Genomic DNA, 21,364 nt, shown 5'->3' with positions numbered 1-21,364 from the left:
AATGCACGATGGCATGGCGAGCTCGTGCTGAAACTTCAGGGCGGCGCCGCCGCCCACCTGTATTTCTCTATTGCGTCTTTTCTGGCCTGCCAGGCTTCGTCTCACGCCAGCAGTGTACGTTCTCGCTATTGCATAATTTATGAATGGAGCTAAACTGTGTCCCATCTTGCGCGGGTCGTGACTGGCACTCTGTGCACCAGGGTGACGTGAAAGTGAACAGCGCCCGATGGGTGTCTAACTAGGAGGGGTGTCGCAGGCGTCTGGCCATAGGCGTAATACAGCGGAGCCAGCCAGGCAGAGGGAATGGCGCGACGAATAGTATAGTGCATACAAGTCGATGCGAATCGAGGGGAGTTCTTGAGCATGTTTCATCATTGTACAGGTTAAAAAAAAAAAGAAAGCGTCATATATAATACTTCAAATGAGCATCGCACGCGTAATGCGAAGACGTGGGATCATTCCCCGCCTGCGGCAAGTCGTTTTTTTTCATCCATTTTCATTGCCACTGATGTATCACTTCTTTAATTCAATTGGTAAGTACGAGTAATTTCCCCCATGTTGTCCTCGGTGTCTTTGTTTGTTGGATTTTCATGATATGTTCAAATGTATGCTGTCACATGCGAAATGCAGCTTCTTAAAGCAGGTGTATAATATTCCTATACTAAAGCAGGGACACCCCTGATTCTCACCTCGGCACGGAGCGCTCGAACGAAAATGGCGGTCGCATGCATGCATGAAAAAAGAAAGAAAAAAGAAAGAAAGAAAGAGGGCGTTAAAGCTTGGTTCCCGAGAACGGCTACACACGCCTAACGCACTTCGCTCACTCGCGTCATATATATGTCTATACGCTGGTGTCTGAAGTCCACGAAGCGCGCTTATTCGGAAATCTCTTAGTATGCTCCGAGCTTGCACTTGGCTCGCGACTGCGACCACTTTGCCGCTGTCACGCGGTGCCAGTATATACGCGTGCCTGCGCTGCATCAAGAAACATGCATGCGCGTGACACAGCTAGAGGTGGGGAAGGAACGGAACTCGACTTGCAGATTTTTCACTCCCCCTCCACCCCTTCCTTCCTTTCTTTATACCATATAGTGCCGAGTGGTAACCCGCCGTGGTTGCTCAGTGGCTATGGTGTTAGGCTGCTGAGCACGAGGTCGCGGGATCGAATCCCGGCCACGGCGGCCGCATTTCGATGGGGGCGAAATGCGAAAACACCCGTGTGCTTAGATTTAGGTGCACGTTAAAGAACCCCAGGTGGTCGAAATTTCCGGAGTCCTCCACTACGGTGTGCCTCATAATCAGAAAGTGGTTTTGGCACGTAAAACCCCATAATTAGTGCCGAGTGGTAGCTGCATGGAACGCAGCCTGCTGTAGCTTCACAGCGCGAAGCGGTGTTGGCCGTCCGCTATTTCGATCTCGCGGGTATTATAATACACACCTGTGTCGACTGTCGATTGTGTCGGCGTTACGCTTTTCTGGTTAAGCCAAAGGGCCAAACTACCTTTCGTAAAGAAAAAAAGTAGTGATACCATCGGAGTATGACTGTCAAAGCCAAGCGATAGCTTCCCAGTGGGACACGTACATTGGTTAATATACATTTTTTTTGTGCACCAGATTTTAAAAAAAATTGCCCGTGGCCGACAACACTACTCTGACCCTTGAACTAGATTACTCGATGACGCAGCTGCTCGTTCTAAGAGAAATCAAAATGATGTATTGAATAAATAACATAATTAAACTAATTATATTTTTACTGACTTACTTCACGGCACATATTTCAATTTACGAATTGTAGATGGCGAGTTCGTAAGGCGCATCCCCTTGGAACAAATTTTCAGGACTACGTCAGTTTCGGGATATTAATTTTCAAAGTGTGCGACGAAATGCAGCGGCGTTCCAGTTACGTTTGCGCTTCAATGCATAAAACACCATTTTCTTTAAAAAAATAGAAATGCACTGCCTTTTACCGCAAGTTTGACGGCGTATATGCTGAAACCTGTGCCATCCTCAGAATTCGTTCCAAGTCACTATGCCTTGCAACCTCACCAGCTGAAATTCGTAGATTGAAATAATTTTAAAAGTCAATTAGCGTAATTATGTTAATTATTCAATCATTTTGATTTCTCGCAGAAGTAATGGGCATCTCATCGAGCAATTTACATCAAGGGTTAGAATTGGGCTATCTGCCACGAGAAATTATTCAAAATTTAGTGAAGCTTAAAAAAAAAAATTTATGCTAAAGGAGTCTCGTTGCACCGCCTCCAGAATCGACTCGCATTACAAACCACATTAAAAATTAAATGGATCCCACGCACTGTGGGAATCGATGTGATCGAAACTTTCTGCGTTGTTTGCTTTGATTGACGACAATTAGCAGTGTTTAATTTCTTCAACGTTCAGTCCAACACGAGAATGGTGAGTTGATGGTAAACGTTACCTTGCGTGCACCACTGCTGGTTGTCTGTGCAGTGCACAGAACATACACAGGGAGAGCACACAGGGGGTGGCACATCGCACTGTGGCAGACGCATTAAATTTTAATTGAATTATGCGGCATCACACCATCTGCTGGTTCCCGGCACACCTCGGAGAGATCGAGGACGCCCCTCGCAATCTCAATGAGATGGCTCACAGGAGCGCGCGAGACCTAACCTTCCGCGACGCCACCTATTCTGGTCGTGACCATCCCAGCGAGAATTGGGACCCTCCCTCCACATATAACGAGATCATAAAGCACTTTTATCTACACCGCAGAATATACAGCACACCTCACAATAAGCTCACCAGGCCTCAAGCCCTGACGTTCAGAATGCTTCAAACAAGCACGTACCCCACGCAGAACAGACTACATCACTACATGCCTGACCTATACAAAACATCATATTGCGAAAATTGCCATAGCACACTAGACGTACATCACTTGCTCTGGCCGTGTGGTCGGACCCACGCAAACAAGGATCAAGACTCCGCCAGGCTACAAGACGCATTACGCAGCACGGACCTGGCGGAGCAGCTCTGGGCCGTCCAGCGAGCCCACGATGGGGCCAGGGAGTTACAACTCCCGGTCCCAACGTCGGAGTAGCCCGCTCTATGGGACCTTGCGCCCTGTAGCTCGCAGGACCTTTCTATAAAGTTACTCCATCCATCCATGCGGCTGTACGTGCCAATACCGCAATCGGATAAGGAGGCACGCCTTAGTGGCGGACTCCGGATTAATTTTGACGCCCTTGGTGTTCTTTAACGTCTCCCTAAATCTGAGTGCAAGTGCGTTTCCTATTTCGCCCCCGTCAAAATGCGGCTGCCGCGGTCGGGACCAAATCCACGACCTCGAGCAATGCCATAGCCGCGAAGCTACTACAACGGGCATAGCGGTGTTGATTTGACGTGTGACCACTTCCGCAGTGCCGCCTAGACCCTTCGGTGCGCTTTAATGCGGCTCTGATTCTGCACGCCCTGCGTAAGTTGTCCGCCTGACAAATTTGCATGATGTTTATTTTTCAGAAGTAGCAGAAACGCGCCATACCGTGCCTTGACTATTTGAATATTACCAAGAGCAGAGACCTCCATAATGGTAATTACATTATAAAAGGATACGTAAAAGAAAGCTGGCCGCTTGTTAGAAGCATGCACAAGAATAGCTGATCACCGCACGTATGCAGTTTTCTGAAGATGCGCAGACGACAGGTATGTTCAGACTCCATGAGTGCTTTCTTTATACCTTGCTTTCTGGTTACGTGTTCAGTCTTGGTTTTCACATCGCGCCAGGGACTCGCCGAACGTTTCTCCCGCTTCGAGCTAGTGCTTGTGCGTAACATGTCATTTCCCTGTAGCCTAAGTACCAGACGTTTGCTCAATGCGCCTTCCCGTTTCCCTAATCGCACTTTTGTCTTTATTTAGGTAGGACTGGTCCACAGAACTCTGTTTAAATGTCTCGCCAGGAGGTGACCAAAAGGGACCTCCATAATGATATACACAAAATGCGGCGAATAACTTCGACGATGTAGTCGTCACAGATGCACTGAAGGCAATGTAACCATTACCGGAGATGCGTTACTTTCTTCTTTCTTTTTTTTTCTATTTAAGTCAACAGAAAGGCGCGCGCAGGCGGTGGCTTCATCTGCGGACCACAGAATTCCTTACAGGGCCGAGCGCGCAAGACGTAGTACGCGTGGCACCGAAGACTGATGAACTGCAAGTTTCTTTTTTTTTCCTTCTCTTTGACAGTGACGCAATCCCCTTCATTGAAAGCAGTTTCCTTGTAGCGTCGTCCTCAAGTAATTTGCAACACAATATCGAATTGACGTGGCAACGGCGATCGCGCAATAAAAGTCGCGAGACTGTAAACGCGCTTAAAAGACGGGGAGGGGGGCAGGAGAAGAAGAAAAAAAAAAGAGGACAAGACGCACGTAGTGCTTGCACCACTTGCGCTATTTGCGTCATGTCCTTCTTTTCGTCCACGACATGCTCGCAATGCTCCGCCAACTGGCCAAACTATAGCTGGGTTTGCCAGCAATAAAAGTGTTTTCACAGAGTTTCGAAACGATAATTGGCCGAATGTGCCGCTTTTCAGTAAGCCACCCTTTTTGAGAGAGCATGCGCAAAAAAAAAAGAAAAAAAAAGTGAAGAGTCGTACAAATATATTGCGTTTAAAAGCCACACGCGCCACTGAATACCCAGTTGAAAAAGACAACAGAAGTTCCTGACGTTTCTGTAGTTGCAAAATACATTTCTGACGTTACGACAGAAATTCTGACGTCGCAACAGAAGCATTCTGCCGCGATGACTAAGAGTTCTGAAGTCGCAACAGAAACGTTCTGTCGCGACAACAAGAGTTCCGAAGTCGGAACAGCAGCTTTCTATCGTGACAGCGATTCTGACATTACAACAGAAATTCTTATGTCGCAACAGAAACATTCGGTCGCGACGACCAAGAGTTCTGAAGTCGTAACAGAAACATTCTGTCGCAACAACAACAGTTCTGAAGTCGCAACAACAGCCTTATATCGTGACAGCAATTCTGACGTTACGACAGAAATTCTGACGTCGCAACAGAAACATTCAGTCGCGACGACCAAGAGTTCTGAAGCCGCAACAGAAACGTTCTGTGGCGATAAAAAGAGTTCTGAAGCCGCAACAACTTTCTATCGCAACAGCGATTCTGACTTCGCAACAGGAACTCTCTATCGCGACTACACATTTTCTGTGGTGGCGTTAGAAATGTGCCACTTTCTGTCGCAACGACATAGCAAGTTCTGACGCCGCGAAAGAAGCGCTTTCCGTCACGACGCTTTAAAATTGTATGTTTGTTTCGCATCGGTGGTGTATACTGTACTTTTCTCTTGCGCGGTATTTAATCGTGCTTCTCTAAAGCCTACAATGCTGATAGCACCGACACCGGTATTAAAGTCGACGTGGCCAATTGTTACAATTGTGCCGTGACGGCCAGGCACCAGCAACGCCCTACCGGCCTCCTCAACATCGGCCGCTGATCAAAATCATACAATCTGCGGGAATTGCTGCGTATCCGTTTTGTTGTATTTGGTAAGGTGTGGCACACAGGCTTGTGGACTTACATGTGCCGTTACACTGACACATTAGTTAATTTCCCAGAAATATTCCATAAGATCTTGCGAAGCGAAAAAGAAGTTTTGCGCTGTTCCACAAAGTTGCGTGAAAAGCTGTCTCGCTCGGGTCTCTTTGGCACAGCGCTGCCGTGAGAAACCAGTACGCTGTCAGAATGAACACTCATCCACGAATGTTTATGTAGCAATTTTGCTCTGAACACACGAATTATGTGCGCGCTCGAAAGTGTAAAGAGCGAGAGACAACTGTTGAAATTAGCAGTAACAACCCTAACAGTGTCCCCGGTCACCGTTGTATATTTCTGAATTTCTTATTTAATATGAATATGGTAAAGCAAAATTGATGTTCTAGCACTCCACGATGTACTTATCGATGTGCACGCGTAGTGTCGTGTTTGGCATGGTGCAGTGGTTCGATATTGGGCTCTGGATCCTCAGGTCGCGAGTTCGAATCCTCAGCGAGCGAGGTTCTTTTATATTTTTCTTCTTTGCACTAACAAATTTACATAGACTTAAAGAGGTCTCTGTCAATTTGTAATGAAATACTGATCAAGAACTCCAGGACGTCACAGTGCAGACAACAGAATGCCAAACCGAAATTTTCTTTTGTGTTTTTGTAACTGGGCATCGTTATGCGGGCAGAGAATTTTTCTTTGTTTTGTGGCTGTGCGGCTTGCCATGCGGCTAATTGACTTGCATGCACATCACTGACCGATTTTCTGATTTTGTAGACAGAAATTCTCAACCGATGATGCTGTAGAAAATACAGATTACTCTTCAGATGCGTCATTACCATGTGAATGAAAACTCAGTTTTCCTCACTAACGCCTTTCTGTGGTGCTGTGAAAAATTGAGGATTTCATGCTTTTGCTGGCTTCATTAAGATACCATCACAAGTCTGCGCTGCAACTGTATGTTGCAGCGCTCATCCATACCGACATGTGCCGCCGAGCAGATTGGTCTTTTGGACATCATATTACAAAGCAACACGCGTCGAAACGCAATGAACTTGTTTGAACTATTCACCGAGGACGAAATACAAATGCCATATCCATACATGCGGAAAGTCTGCATTTGGTATGCAGCTATTCGAAGTACATTACGACAACCGCACAAGGCGATAAAAAGTGCAGCGCAGCGGAATTAGAGGGATATTCTAAATCTAAATTGTTTTCTTTGGTTTAAAAAAGTGGTAGCGCCACCGTACGGATTTTACAAAAGCGAGAGCAGTTAATAGTCGGACGCGTGACGCTTATTTGTTCGAATGCATTATTGAATGTATCACAATTATTTAATGAGATTGTCTCAAACTGAATTAAAACGCTTACGTCGCCAGTGGAATAATTGCAAATACATTTAACGGAATTGCTTGTTTGTTGTATATATAGGAAAAGAACAGATTAAATATACTAATATTGCTAGTGCAATAAACACGTTTCTGTAGAGACACTCAGTTGCTGCAGCAGCAAAACGGTGGATACAGCGAAGTTCACACTCAATGTCACTATACCCCTTAGTTATGCCGTTTTATCGATGAAACCATCTTATTTTGAAATCGAAAGTTATGCTATACCCTCTCCTCTCTATGTAACCGCGTGAGGTAGGAGTGGGGTGCACTCTCGTGTGACCGTATCAGGCCAGGAAGCCGCTCGCTTCGGCTTGTTGTGTGCGTGCAACGAAAACTAGACCAAAAAGAAATAATTAAAAGGGAAAAAGAGACAGGAGACAATTATTTTTTGCAGCGCGTTTTTCTATGAATTACCTTGCTACCGCACTCTCAGTTCCGCAGCCGCTCAGGAAAGAAGCATTTTGCAGGGCTATCCGAACGACTGCGTGTACTGCGATGAGCGATGCAGTTTGAAATGTACTTGAGGCCATGGTATGAAGTCGTCGTAAGTGTGGTATGACAGAAAATTTTATAAAGTAGCGAAACATGGCGACTAGCTAGGAGAATAAGTGCTGGTTAGCTTCATTAAGGTTACACTCGCAGTACAGTTACAATTAGAAAGAATGATACGAGCAGGGTTATTTTGTACTAGTTCAACTGAAGTAGTATGACTAACGCGACTTGGATCCCATGTTGCAGATGCATATTCAAATTTTGAGCGTATTAGTGTCTTGTAAAGGTGTAGTTTTAAAGTAGACAGCGCTTTGGAAAAGTTGCACTGTAAGTACCCGAGCAGGTGAATTGCATTGTTAATAACATACTCTATATTGGTCCAATTTATTTGTAATGTGTACGCCAATATATTTATAGTACATGATGAAATCTAAGGGAGCATTGTTGAGATGGTAAGTGATAGGGTTAGAACTAGATCTGGATATTGCATTTTTCATTTGCAAAAATCAGTAACTAGGCTAGCCCTGCACCGTAAAAAATGGCTAGAACAGGCAACTTCACACAACTGGCCTCAAACATGACGAACCAATAAAATCAATTTTTCTTTCTCTTCAAACAGCAGATGACATACCTGAGGACAGTGTGTTCACAAGAAGTTTTTGAAATATACTTGAAGTTTGGCGTAACATTCAGCCAATCAACAGTGGACAAGCAAGGGAAGCTCAGCGTGGGAACTTATCTTCGGCACCGCCCTCACAAAAATGTTCGATTTTTCAAACGCTGGCAACAGGCTTAGGCTTCCCTTGCTCACCTCTGTTACTCAAGTGACGTGTTCATCTCATTGTAACCTTTTTGCATTGTTTGAACACGCAAACCGAGATGTTATTTAAACATGAAACCTTAAATTGCATTTTACAAGGATCCGTGAGCATTAATTGGGCATACTTATATGTTTATTTAGTGTCCTTGTTTACACACAATATTGGCAGAGGTCCTTGTAAGCACTGTCGTCTCCATAACGTTCCTCGCCTTCCTACGAGTACTCCACTTGTGACAAAGCCTTTACTGCTGCAGCTGAACACTAAATGTGCAGTAGAAATACCAAGAACACACAATATGTGATCTAAAATTTAGCATAACGTTTTTTTCCCTCTGGACTTCGCACCTATCGCCAATGTGTTATGAAAACAATGCGACATTGCAACTCGAGCTTACCTTACTGACAGTACATGTTTGCTGAGCACTTCTTATATGTTTCTTTTTTTAATCTTGCTGAAATCGTTGAAGGCGGACAACATACATACAGTATGGAACACGTCAAACAGAACTGTATGCAACACAAGTACTAATGTAGGCGAGCACAATATCGTTGTCCTTGCTTTAGCGGCACGCCAAACGCGATGAGAAAACTTCGCTCGAATGCAGCTTTCAATTCCGTTAAATAGATTACTATCTGTGTGTTGTAAACTCAGTAACTGACAGCATTAGCCCCACCTGACCTCTACGAAAATTGTGGTCATGTACTGCTTCATTAACGATTGACAATGAACAATGTAAGCTTCCTTGTCTGACGTGTTTTTTTTGTTTTTTTTTGCCAGTTGAGGCCTCTCGGTCACCTGGCGATGTAATGAAGTTATCGATAGACATTTTAGCGTATCGTACACACGAACACCGCTCCGAAAGCGGTAGCAATTCACCCAAAACCAACGAGCGAGCAGCGCAGCGAACCTTACCAGCCGCTACCGTCGCGGCCATATTGCTCACTACGTAATGACGATGATAATATTGCCAGTGCCATCTCTAGGTCGCATACTTTAATTTGCAACGCCACCGCTACTTTTGTTTCCGTTGCATTGTGGAAGGCACAGTTTCCATTCTGTAAGTTTGTATAGGTGTTCTGTGGTACAACTCTGCTTTCACTGATAAGACAGTAAGATGATTTCAGCTGGTCATTTACGTTGAGAAAAGGGCATCGTCCCCGTCAAGTGTTATTAGCGTACGTCCAGAATAGGTTGCTGCCCAGGAGCAGACTATCTCCATAGAAACGTGCTCATGGCACAAGTGGAGTTGATATGTTCAGTCTATTATTATTATACATATTTTAACAAACCGGAAATGCAATGGGCATCGTCGCAATGAGTTTCACTGGCGAAGTAAGTTCTTTAGTTAAATTGCATAAAATCGATGAAGATAATTTTTATTTTGCGAAAAGGACAGTAGAAAAAATGCAGATTTTGTGCACTTTGGGAATCGATGGAAGGCAAGCTTTCACAAGCCAGCAAGGCGAACTGGCGCTTTACGACGAGAGGTGCACTGAAAGACTTCAGTTACAAACGTGTCACTCAACCACCATGATGGATTTTGCCGAGCAAGCGGAAGTTGTATTTATGCCAAATAATTTTATATGACCGATGAGGCTGAAAATCGATTGCTGCCCAGGAGCAGACTATCTCCATAGAAACGTGCTCATGGCACAAGTGGAGTTGATATGTTCAGTCTATTATTATTATACATATTTTAACAAACCGGAAATGCAATGGGCATCGTCGCAATGAGTTTCACTGGCGAAGTAAGTTCTTTAGTTAAGTTGAATAAAATCGATGAAGATAATTTTTATTTTGCGAAAAGGACAGCAGAAAAAATGCAGATTTTGTGCACTTTGGGAATCGATGGAAGGCAAGCTTTCACAAGCCAGCAAGGCGAACTGGCGCTTTACGACGAGAGGTGCACTGAAAGACTTCAGTTACAAACGTGTCACTCAGCCACCATGATGAATTTTGCCGAGCAAGCGGAAGTTGTATTAATGCCAAATAATTTTATATGACCGATGAGGCTGAAAATCTGGCGTTGTCCGCAATGAGTGGTACAAATATAATCATCATCACTGACGTCATCAGCATGTTGTATAACGTCAACAGTAATACAGAATTAAAGTTGGAACAAGTTAGAGTAAGGTGACTTGAGGTGGAAGGAATTAAAGTGAATCAATGTGAATTCAAGTGGATTAAAGCTTAATACAAATTGGAGCAATGCGGATTAAAGTGGATATAGAGTATTGTGGAATCATTGTTAATGAGCCTACTCTAATAACTAAAGCGTTTTTCGAACATTATCAAAAACTATTTCGAGACCATAAGCCATTGATGCAGATGCTGCCAAAAATTGTATCGTTGCTTCCCCAGTTAAATCAGGATATTACAATTATACAAATGAAAACATTGATATTAAAACTGCATGCATCGATTCGTTGGCGAAGGACACGACGCCCGGCCCGGATGGCCTTACTGCCGAATTTTATCAGTGTTTTCGTTCCCTCTTATGGCCATTATTACTTCAGGTGTACCGCGAGGCCTTGGAAGTAGGGTACCTAACCGCCACAATGTACGAAGGACACACCGTCCTTATAGCCAAAAGCGATGGTGAGACTAAATTGCAGAAAGTTGACGGATATCGGCCTATGTCCTTATGCAATGCGGATTATAAAATTTTTGCTAAGGTATTAGCTAACCGTTTGCAAGTTGTAATAAGATATGTGGTCGGTGATCATCAAACATGTGGCATCAATGGCCGGTCCATTCAGACGAACATTCATGTTGCGAGATCGGTGCTAGAGTATGTAGCTGAGGGTATTCGACAAGTGGCAATGGTACAGCTAGATCTGGCTAAGGCATTCGACAGGGTGAATCACTCATTCATGTTTACTGTACTAGAGCGTATAAATATCGGATCCCTGCTCCTTAGAGGTGTCAGCATATGTTATACTAATGGCTCAACGAGGCTGATAGTGAATGGCTCTCTCTCCGATCCGACTAGGCTAGTATCATCAGTACGATAAGGATGCTCTTTGTCACCGCTTCTGTTCTGCTTGTATTTAGAGCCAGTTTGTAGGAGCATTGTTAAAGAACAAAATTTCCAAGGGTTTAAATTACTGACTAATGATGTTCGGGTTCTTGCAGACGACGTGGCCTTTTTTTGTACCGATAAAAAGAGTGTAAAGACTGCTCTTGCAATTACAGAAGAATTTTGTGCGGCTTCTGGTGCAGGCGTTAACTTTGAAAAAAAGTTCAGGGTTTTGGTTTGGATTATGGGCCACAATGCCATTACATTACGCAGGCATTCAATGGAAAGAATGAGATCTTCGTTATTTAGGTGTGCCTCTCTCACAGTATAGAAATAGCAACGCTCATTGGTCGGGAGAAGTTGGCAAAATTCAACGTAAAGTAAATTCATGGCGAGGGCGGAATTCGTCAATGTTAATTCGTGCGGAAGTGTGCCACGTGTTCCCGCTTCCCTCTTATGTATGTGCTGCAAGTACTGCGCTGCTCACGACTTCGCCTTCAGGCACTGCATCGCGTATTTGCAACATTTATTTGGAGTTCGAGTTATGAATTGATGCGGCGCGACAATCTGTTCCTCCCTCTTGAACGTGGTGATCTCGGATTAGTCCACCTCTTCGTCAGGCAAATTGTTTCTCGCCTGTATTTCTTTCGAGACAGTGACCATTCGTTTTTGCGTGAAATGTTGCAACTCCATTTAGTTCATTATGTTCCTAATATAGTAGTGTCATCGAATACCAAAGATGTCCCACAGGCTTCGTGGGGCTTTCTCAAGGAGGTTGTTGACACATTTCTTGAAAGTTAGATTCATCCTGGAGTAAGTGTTCACTGCGAGTCGAAAAGCAATTTCTGCGGCACTGGTCGCTTCTATTTTCCAAGATCCTTTGTATCATGCGCCTTATTTAAGCCGACCTTATAAGGATCTACTTAAGCTCGTCCGAAAAATGTGTGTACCTCCTGGTGTAAAAACATTTTTCTTTAAATTACATTCGGAAGCACTCTCTGTTAAAACTTGGTTGAATTCGAGGGGTTGCTTTGTGCCGTGGTCAACAAGCTGTCGACTCTGTCCACGTGCCGAAACCATAGATCACTGTTTCGTAGACTGTAGGGACGCTGTATTTTTTTCGGACATTCTCCAACGGACGCATAAAAAGGACATTGACATGACTCCATATTCAATTAGGTTTCTAGCGTTTAAGGTCACGGGTGGTACTCCCTATGACATGTTCATAGTACTTGGTTTATATAGCTTATGGAGAAGTAGACTGTGTGATCGCCATGCCTAAAGCCCGCGATTTACAAAATCCTTCTTTCGCGAAAGTGCTGCTCATATAAGAAGTGTGTATGCTGCGCAGGAACCTCCGCCAGACTGGATGCACTTGTTGGATGCATGTGTGTGTTTGCCTGAGTTTTAAGTGCACAGTTGTGTCCACTTTGTAATACACATTGAGTTTTGTTTTCCATGTAATAAAGAAAAAAAATGTTTGGCATGGTGCAGTGGTTAGATACTGGGTTCAGGATCCTCAGGTCGCAAGTTCGAATCCTCAGCGGGCGAAGGTTTCTTTACTTTTATATTTTTCTTTTTTGTACAAACAAATTTACATAGCCTTAAAGAGGTCTCTGCCAATTTTTGATTAAATATTGATCAAGAACTCCAGAACGTCCGACTACAGGACGTCGAACTACAGACAACAGAATGTCAAACCGAAATTTTCTTTTGTGTTTTTCAACTGGGCATCGTTATGCGGGCCGAGAATTTTTCTTTGTTTTGTGGCTGTGCGGCTTGCCATGCGGCTAATTGACTTGCATGCACATCACTGCCCGGTTTTCTGATTTTGTGGACAGAAATTCTCAGCCGGTGATGCTGTAGAAAATACAGATTACTCTTCAGATGCGCCATTACCATGTGAATGAAAACTCACAGTTCTCCCTCACTAACGCCTTTCTGTGGTGCTATGAAAGGTTGAGGATTTCATGCGTTTGCTGGCTTCATTAAGACATCGTCACAAGTCTGCGCTGCAACTGTATGTTGCAGCGCTCAACCATACCGGCATGTGCCGCCGAGCAGATTGGTCTTTTGGACATCATATTACAAGCAACACGCGTCGAAACGCAATGAACTTGTTTGAACTATTCACCGAGGACGAAATACAAATGCCATATCCATACATGCGGAAAGTCTGCATTTGGTATGCAGCTATTCGAAGTGCATTACGGCAACCGCACAAGGCGATAAAAAGTGCAGCGCAGCGGAATTAGAGGCATATTCTAAATCTAAATTGTTTTTTTTTGTTTAAAAAAGTGGTAGCGCCACCGTGCGGATTTTACAAAAGCTAGATCAGTTAATAGTCGCACACGTGACGCTTATTGTTCGAATGTCTTACAGTGTGCTGCAGCGGCTCGAGCAAAAATAAACCGTCGTTCGTATAGCGAAGTCCCGCATTTGTTTCTTCTACTGTCGTTATCGCAAAGCACAAATTATTTAATGCGATTGCCTCCAACTGAATTAAAACGCTTACGTCGCCAGTGAAATAATTGCAAATACACTGAATGGAATCGCTTGTTTGTTGCATATATAGGACAAGAACAGATTAGATATACTAACATTGCTAGTGCAATAAACACGTTTCTGTAGAGACACTCAGTTGCTGCAGCAGCAAGTGACTGGATATAGCTAAGGTAACACTCAAGTCCCCATACCCCTTCGTTATGCCGTTTTATCGATGAAACCATCTTATTTTGAAATCGAAAGTTATGCTAATACCCTCTCCTCTCTGTTTAACCGCGTGAGGTAGGAGTGGGGTGCACTCGTGTGACCGTATCAGGCCAGGAAGCCGCTCGCTTCGACTCGTTGTGTGCGTGCAACGAAAACTAGACAAAAAAGAATAATTAAAAGGGAAAAAGAGACAGGAGACAATTATTTTTTGCAGCGCGTTTTTCTATGAATTACCTTGCTACCGCACTCTCAGTTCGCCGCAGCAGCCGCTCAGGAAAAAAAGCATTTTGCAGGGCTATCAGAACGACTGCGTGTCACATATAGTATGTATTTCAAGAATACCTGGACAGCAATGACCTCAACAATGTTTTGCGGTTGAGATGCACCTTCGAACCCGGAACCAAGACCGATTTCACCATTGTAAAACGCAGAAATGCGTTAACGAGACTGGACCGATTTGAATGAAACTTGTTGCATTGCAGAGAGAAAGTTCCAACTCCAGGACGCGGAATTACTTCGTATATTTGTTTCATGAAAATTGCTGAAAATTGGTAACGCGGAGTAAAGGAGCCCAAAGTTCGCAAATCCTTAACTCTGCACCAAAAAGAGATATCGCAGTTCAGTAAATTGCACCTCTTGGATCATCCCAAGCGGAAATTATGAAAAGTTGAGAACTACAGCTTACACGAAATTGTTACACAGTCTACGATGCTTTTGCAAGTCTTACTCTCCAATTAGTGTACACTTCAGAACGCTGTATACTACGTCACTTTCGTACGCTTTATATGTATTATTAGGTTTTATTTTAATTGTGACATCATTTTTATGGCTAAGTTACAGAGTTGTAAGCTTTACACATGAGCAAACACGGGGAAGGCGGGAGATGGAAGTTTGATGAGCAAAACGAGAACAAAATAAAAGCGGGAGCTAACGTTTCGATGAGTGGACTTGTCTTTTTAAAGACAAATCCAGCTGTCGAAACGTTGGCTCCCGCTTTTACCTTGTTCTCGCTTTGCTCATAGCTTTATACTTGACGTTTCTGAAATTTCGAAAAAAACATTTTCTAAGACGAAGCTTACTCTTGATACACAATTCATTCGCAACAGCAAATGAGTCTCTCCGCCAAGCATTGAGAAGAAACCAATTTGCCACAAATTTGATAATTTCCTGCCTGCATAGGCCGCGCGCCTTATAGACATCGTGGAACTGTCATGATTACTTAAAGAAATAAGTGAGTGTACAACTTCGCTTTCATTGATATGAAAATAAGATGATTTCAGCTGGTCATTTAGGTTGCGAAAAGGACATCGTCTTCATGAAGTGTTACAAGCGTACGTCCTAAATAGACTGCTGCAGGATAAGAGTATCTCCATAGAAACCTGCTTATGGCACAAGTGGAGTTGATAGGTTCAGTCTACTATTGTCATATATATTTTAACAACCAGGAAATGCAATGGACATAGTCACGACGAGTTTCACTGGCGAAGTAAGTTCTTTAGTTAAAATGCGTAAAATCGCTGAAGGTAATTTTTATGTTGCGAAAGGGACAGCAGAAAAAATGCAGATTTTGTGCTCCTTGGGAATCTATGGAAGGCACGCTTTCACAAGCCAGCAAGGCGAACTGGCGCTTTACGACGAGGCGCACTGAAAGACTTCAGTTACAAACGTGTCACTCAGCCACTATGATGGGTTTCGCCGAGCAAGCGGAAGTTGTATTAATGCGAAATAATTTTATATGACCAATGAGGCTGAAAATCTGGCGTTGTCCGCAATGAGTGGTAACAAAGACGATCATCATCACTGACGTCATCTGCATCTTGTATAACGTCAATAGTAATACAGAATTAAAGTTAGAACAAGTTAGAGTAAGGTGACTTGAGGTGGAGTGAATTAAAGTTAATCAATGTGAATTCAAGTGGATTAAAGGTTGATACAAATTGGAGCAATGCGGATTAAAGAGGAATAATCTGGATTAGGTTTGTACAACTTAGAGCAATCCATGGCGGCCGCATTTCGATGGGGCGAAATGCGAAAAAAAACCCGTGTACTTAGACTTAGGTGCACGTTAAAGAACCCCAGGTGGTCCAAATTTCCGGAGTCCTCCACTACGGCGTGCCTCATAATCAGAAAGTGGTTTTGGCACGTAAAACCCCATAAAAAGTAAACTAAGAGCAAGGTGGATTAAAGGGGATTAAAGTTGGTACAAGCTAGAGCAAGGTGGATTAAAGTTGGTACAAACTAGAGCAAGGCTGATTAAAGTGGATTAAGGTGAATTAAGGTTGGTACAAATTAGAGCAAGGTGGATTAAGGTTGATACAAATTAGAACTGAGGTTGAACAGTGCGAATAAAACAAGGACCTTGATTGTCCTTGTTTTCTTCGAGCTGTTCAACCTCAGTTCTAAATATGAACCAACTAGCCCTCATTAAGATCCTACTGATACAAATTATAGCAAGGTAGATTAACGTGGATTTAAGTGGATTACGGTTGGCACAAATTAAAGCAAAGAGAAAACAAGGACAAACAAGGTCCTTGTTTTATTGGCGCTGTTCAACCTCAGTTCTAATTTGTATCAACCTTAATCCACCTTGTTCTAATTTGTACCAACCTTAATTCACCTTAATACACTTTAATCAACCTTGCTCTAATTTGTACCAACGTTAATCCACCTTGCTCTAGTTTGTACCTACTTTAAACCCCTTTAATCCACCTTGGTCTAATTTGTACCAACCTAATCCAGATTAATCCACTTTATTCCGCATTGCTCCAATTTGTATCAATCTTTAATCCACTTCAATTCACATTGATTCACTTTAATCACTCCACCTCAAGTCACCTTACTCTAACTTGTTCTAACTTTAATTTTGTATTACTATTGACGTTACACAACGTGCTGATGACGTCACTGATGATGATTATATTTGTTACCACTCACTGCGGACAACACCGGCTTTTCAGCCTCATCGGTCATATAAAATTATTTCGCATTAATATAACTTCCGCTTGCTCGGCAAAATCCATCATGGTGGCTGAGTGACACGTTTGTAACTGAAGTCTTTTGGTGCGCCTCTCGTCGTAAAGCGCCAGTTCGCCTTGCTGGCTTGTGAAAGCGTGCCTACCATAGATTCCCAAAGTGCACAAAATCTGCATTTTTTCTGCTGTCCTTTTCGCAACATAAAAATTATCTTCATCGATTTTATGCAATTTAACTAAAGAACTTACTTCGCTAGTGAAACTCATTGCGACGATGCCCATTGCATTTCCGGTTTGTTAAAATATATATAACAATAATAGACTGAACTTATCAACTCCACTTGTGCCATGAGCACGTTTCTATGGAGATAGTCTGCTCCTGCAGTAGCCTATACTGGACGTACCGTACGCTTACAACAGGTAACTGGGACAATTTCATTTTGTCAACGTATCTGTACTTTCATATCAGTGAAAGCGGAGTTTTACACCCACTTATTTCTGTGTGTAATCGTGTCTGGGTGAGGAGGAAGTTCCACCATGTCTAAAGGCGCGCGGCCTATCCATGCAAGAAATTTTCAGATTTGTGCCAAATGGGTTTCTTCTCAATGCTTGACGGGGAGACTCATTTGCGGTTGCGAATGAATTGTGTAACAAGAGTAAACTTCGTAGAAATAAAATTTGCTTTGAGAGGAACCTGCTGGAGAAGCACGAACGTTATGGAAGCAGTGGGGTGGCGTAAGAGATTTGCAATTTGCCATCGGAGCATTTAAAAACCTCCTTCGACGCAGCCAATTAAATTTCAAAACTTATTTCGGCACGCAATTCATGTAAACATTCCTACTTAAGCTGTGCGTTGTAATGGGGCCCTCCAGATTTTTAATCAGCTTTTCTTTTCAACATTCAGAGATGTTAGTTTGATAGCGTTTACAGTCGTGCATTCAAAGCCACCTGCTGCCTTGCGCGGTGGAAGCAGACGCGTGCCGTCCGCTCTCGGAGGCCATGCACGAGGGTTGAAAGAAATTGCCACAGGGACAGGAAACGCTTGTTTTGCGGGAAAACGCCGAGGGACGCGGAGCGCGCCGGGAGCCTCGGGCCCCTCATTTCTTTTTTCTTCCTTTCCTTTCCTTTTTTTTTAAAGGTGAAATCCTTTCTAGGCTCATGGTGAAATATGTTTCAGCAGACTTCACCGCCAGAGTGTCCGCCAAAGCGTCATCACGCCATATGAAGACAGATTAAAGGATGAAAAATGTTGATAGTGACAGTTAGTGAATGATAACGTTATAATAGAGATTGGTAGAGGTGAATAATGACTAGTAATGACTAATAATGACTACGAATGACTTGGAATGACTACTAATGACCCCGAAATGTCCAATTTGTCTAACGACGGCTTGTAATGACCACAATTGATTACAAATGACTAAAAATGCTTACTAGTGAGCAGTAATGACTAATAATGGGTGAAATGACTTGTAATGACTTGTAATGGTTTGTAATGACTATTAATGACTCCGAAATGACCAATATATCTAACGACGGCTTGTAATGACCACAATTGATTAGAAATGACTAGAAATGTCTAGTAATTAGTACTAATGACTAAAACGACTACTAATGACTACGAAATGATCAATATGTCTAACGACGGCTTGTAATGACCACAATTGATTACAAATGACTAAACATGCTTACTCGTGAGCCGTAATGACTAATAATGACTGAATATCTTGTAATGACTAGTAATGACTATGAAATGACCAATCTGTCCAACGATAACTTGTAACGACTACAATAGATTAGAAATGACTTAATGTGTTTAGTAATGACCAGTAATTACTAATAAAGACTGAAATGACTTGTAATGAAAACTAATGACTACGATATGACCAACATGTCTAACGATGGCTTGTAATGACCACAATTGATTACGAATGACTAAATATGCTTAGTAGTGAGCATTAATGACTAAAAGAGAGAAGAGAAAGAGGCGATTGATAAAAGGAGGAAGAGTAGGCTTTCGCCGTTCACCTCTTTGTCTCGGAAAACTCTGCTTTGGTGGAGTGTGGGTTGCGATTGAGCAAGGTCACACATGTTTCTTTTACAACTCATTCAGTAGAGCTTCAATACCATACTTGCCATGATTGTAAACTCAGCTCCAACCTTTATTTTGTGATTTGGTGATGAAGGGGGAGGAAGGGGGGATGCCGAAGGTGAAGTTCATTACGTTGTGGGCATGGAAATGATACGTATATAAACGCAATGAGCTGCTTGCACTGACGACATCACGGCCACTATGTTTGCTCAGCCAACTTACTTTCTCAATGCTGCTCGTTCCCCTGGTCCACATCACCGCTCACACTGTCGAAGTGTTGCGTGGTACTTCGACACGGCGACCAAGTTGGCACAGTTCGGTGCACTTTCTCGAGCAATTAATGTTCATGATGGCCACGCACGCACGTATACGTGCGTGGCCAGCCTGAACATTAGCTGTTCGAGAGAGTGCACCGATCGGTGCAAGTCACCAAAAGAAGCATGTCAATGCCATTTCTGCTTACCCAGTGGTCGTCAAACATTCCAGACATCACCGCCGGACCGAAAGAGCGTGCCACGTTCATGCCTGCTCCCGTGTACCGGACCTGCAATGGCAAAATAAACAGCACGCCAGCGCGCCAGATTAGGCAATGTATTTTCTTCGGATAAATAGGATATCTCCCAGTTGAAAAACACAACAGGAAATTTTAAGAGTCTGTCGTATTTTGGGACGTTGTTTCTGTAGTTCTGTTGCCTGTAGTTCTGTTGCCTGTAGTTCTGTTGCCTGTAGTTCTGTTGTCTGTAGTTCTGTTGTCTGTAGTGTGACGTCCTGTAGTAGAAAGTTGTGTAGTTCTTGATCAATATTTAATTAAAAATTGACAGAGACGTCCGTAAGGTTATGTAAATTTGTTAGTACAAAAAAGAAAAACATAAAAGTTAAAAAAAATTAAAAAGAAAAACGTCGTCACCTAGGATTCGAACATGCGACCTCACGATTCCGAGCCCGGCATCTTACCACTGCACCACCCCTGACATGCTTTTCGAGGGTACGTTTTGGCCATGTGAACAGTACGACGAGCCGATGCGCTGATGTTTACATTTGCATTTTGAGAGCCAAGATCCGCTATCACTCCACCGCGTCAAGTGCCGCATCTCTAGAAGAGCAAGAGTGTTCGTACCATCGACGTACATCTTGCAGTGCTAGAACATCGATTTTGATGTACGATATCCTTATTAAATAAGACATTCAGAAATAGACAACGTTGACTTTTAGGGTTATTACTGCTAGTTTCGACAGTTGTCTCTCGTTCTTTACACTTTTGAGCGCGCATATAATTCATGTGTTGAATGCAAAACAGCTAATGAACATTCGTGGATGAGAGTTCTTTCTGACAGCATACTGGCTTCTCACGGCAGCACTGTACCAGATTAATGAGACCCGAGCGAGACAGCTTTTCACGCAACTTTGTGGAACAACCCAAATCTTCTTTTCCGCTTCGCATAAGCTTGTGAAATATTCCTGGGAAATTAACTAATGTGTCAGTGTAACAGCACATGTAAGTCCACAGGCCTGTGTGCCACATCTTACAAAAAAAAAACGGATACGCAGCCATTCCCGCAGATGGTATGATTTTGATCAGTGGCCGATTTTGAGGTGGCCGGTAGGGCGTTGGTGGTGCCGCGTCGTCACGGCACAATTGTAACTATTCGCCACGTCGACTTTATTACCGGTGTCGGCGCCATCAGCATTGCCGGCTTCAGAGAAGGGCGAGAAGCCCGACTTCAGAACTCTTGTTGTCGCGACAGAATGCTTCTGTTGCGAAATCAGAATTTCTGTCCTAATGTCAGAAATGTCTCCCAATTAAGAAATGTCAACGACTTCTGTCGTACAACAGAATTTCTGTAGTTGCGACAGGAATTCCTTTTGTCTTTTTCAACCGGGCACTACAGAAGCTTGTCGCATCACACAATTTCAGTGCACTTCTGTTGTCATCATTGGGTACATGTTCCGCCGATAGGTTTCTGTTGTGGAACAGTTCTCTGTAGTACAACAGAAGTTTGTCCATTACTTCAGGAACACTTCTGTTATGACAACTGGGGGCCTGTTGCAATGATAGGCTTCTGTCGTACAACAACATTTTTCTGTAGTACAACAGAAGTTGGTCGCATTACTTCAGGAACACTTCTGTTGTGACAATTGGGGGCCTGTTGCCACAATAGGTTTCTGTAGTATTTCAACAGCTCTCTGTAGCACTACAGAAGTTTTTCGGGTTACTTCAGGAACATTTCTGTTGGGACAACAGGGTGCCTGTAGTGATGACAATTTTTTCTGTAGTACTACAAAAATCTGTTGTAGAGCTTCAGCTTTCTGTTGTAACAACAGACAT

The 21,364-nt window shown here is 43.3% G+C and overlaps 2 protein-coding genes across 2 annotated transcripts in view; one reads left to right on the top strand and one right to left on the bottom strand.

The window, feature by feature from the left end:
* Window positions 1-21,364, top strand: part of LOC135906620 (oxidative stress-induced growth inhibitor 2-like) — a 280,892-nt gene that overhangs the window by 11,577 nt on the left and 247,951 nt on the right. The gene's annotated exons all lie outside the window — the stretch shown is intronic.
* Window positions 1-21,364, bottom strand: part of LOC135906622 (aquaporin AQPAe.a-like) — a 49,154-nt gene that overhangs the window by 2,132 nt on the left and 25,658 nt on the right. The window contains exon 2 of the mRNA XM_065438093.2: window positions 19,502-19,582. Within this exon, the coding sequence (XP_065294165.1) occupies window positions 19,502-19,582 (81 nt within the window). The remainder of the gene's footprint in view (window positions 1-19,501; window positions 19,583-21,364) is intronic.

This window comes from Dermacentor albipictus, chromosome 1, assembly GCF_038994185.2.
Source record: "Dermacentor albipictus isolate Rhodes 1998 colony chromosome 1, USDA_Dalb.pri_finalv2, whole genome shotgun sequence".
Classification (NCBI taxonomy): domain Eukaryota; kingdom Metazoa; phylum Arthropoda; class Arachnida; order Ixodida; family Ixodidae; genus Dermacentor; species Dermacentor albipictus.
This window is presented reverse-complemented; position numbering and strand designations above follow the sequence as displayed.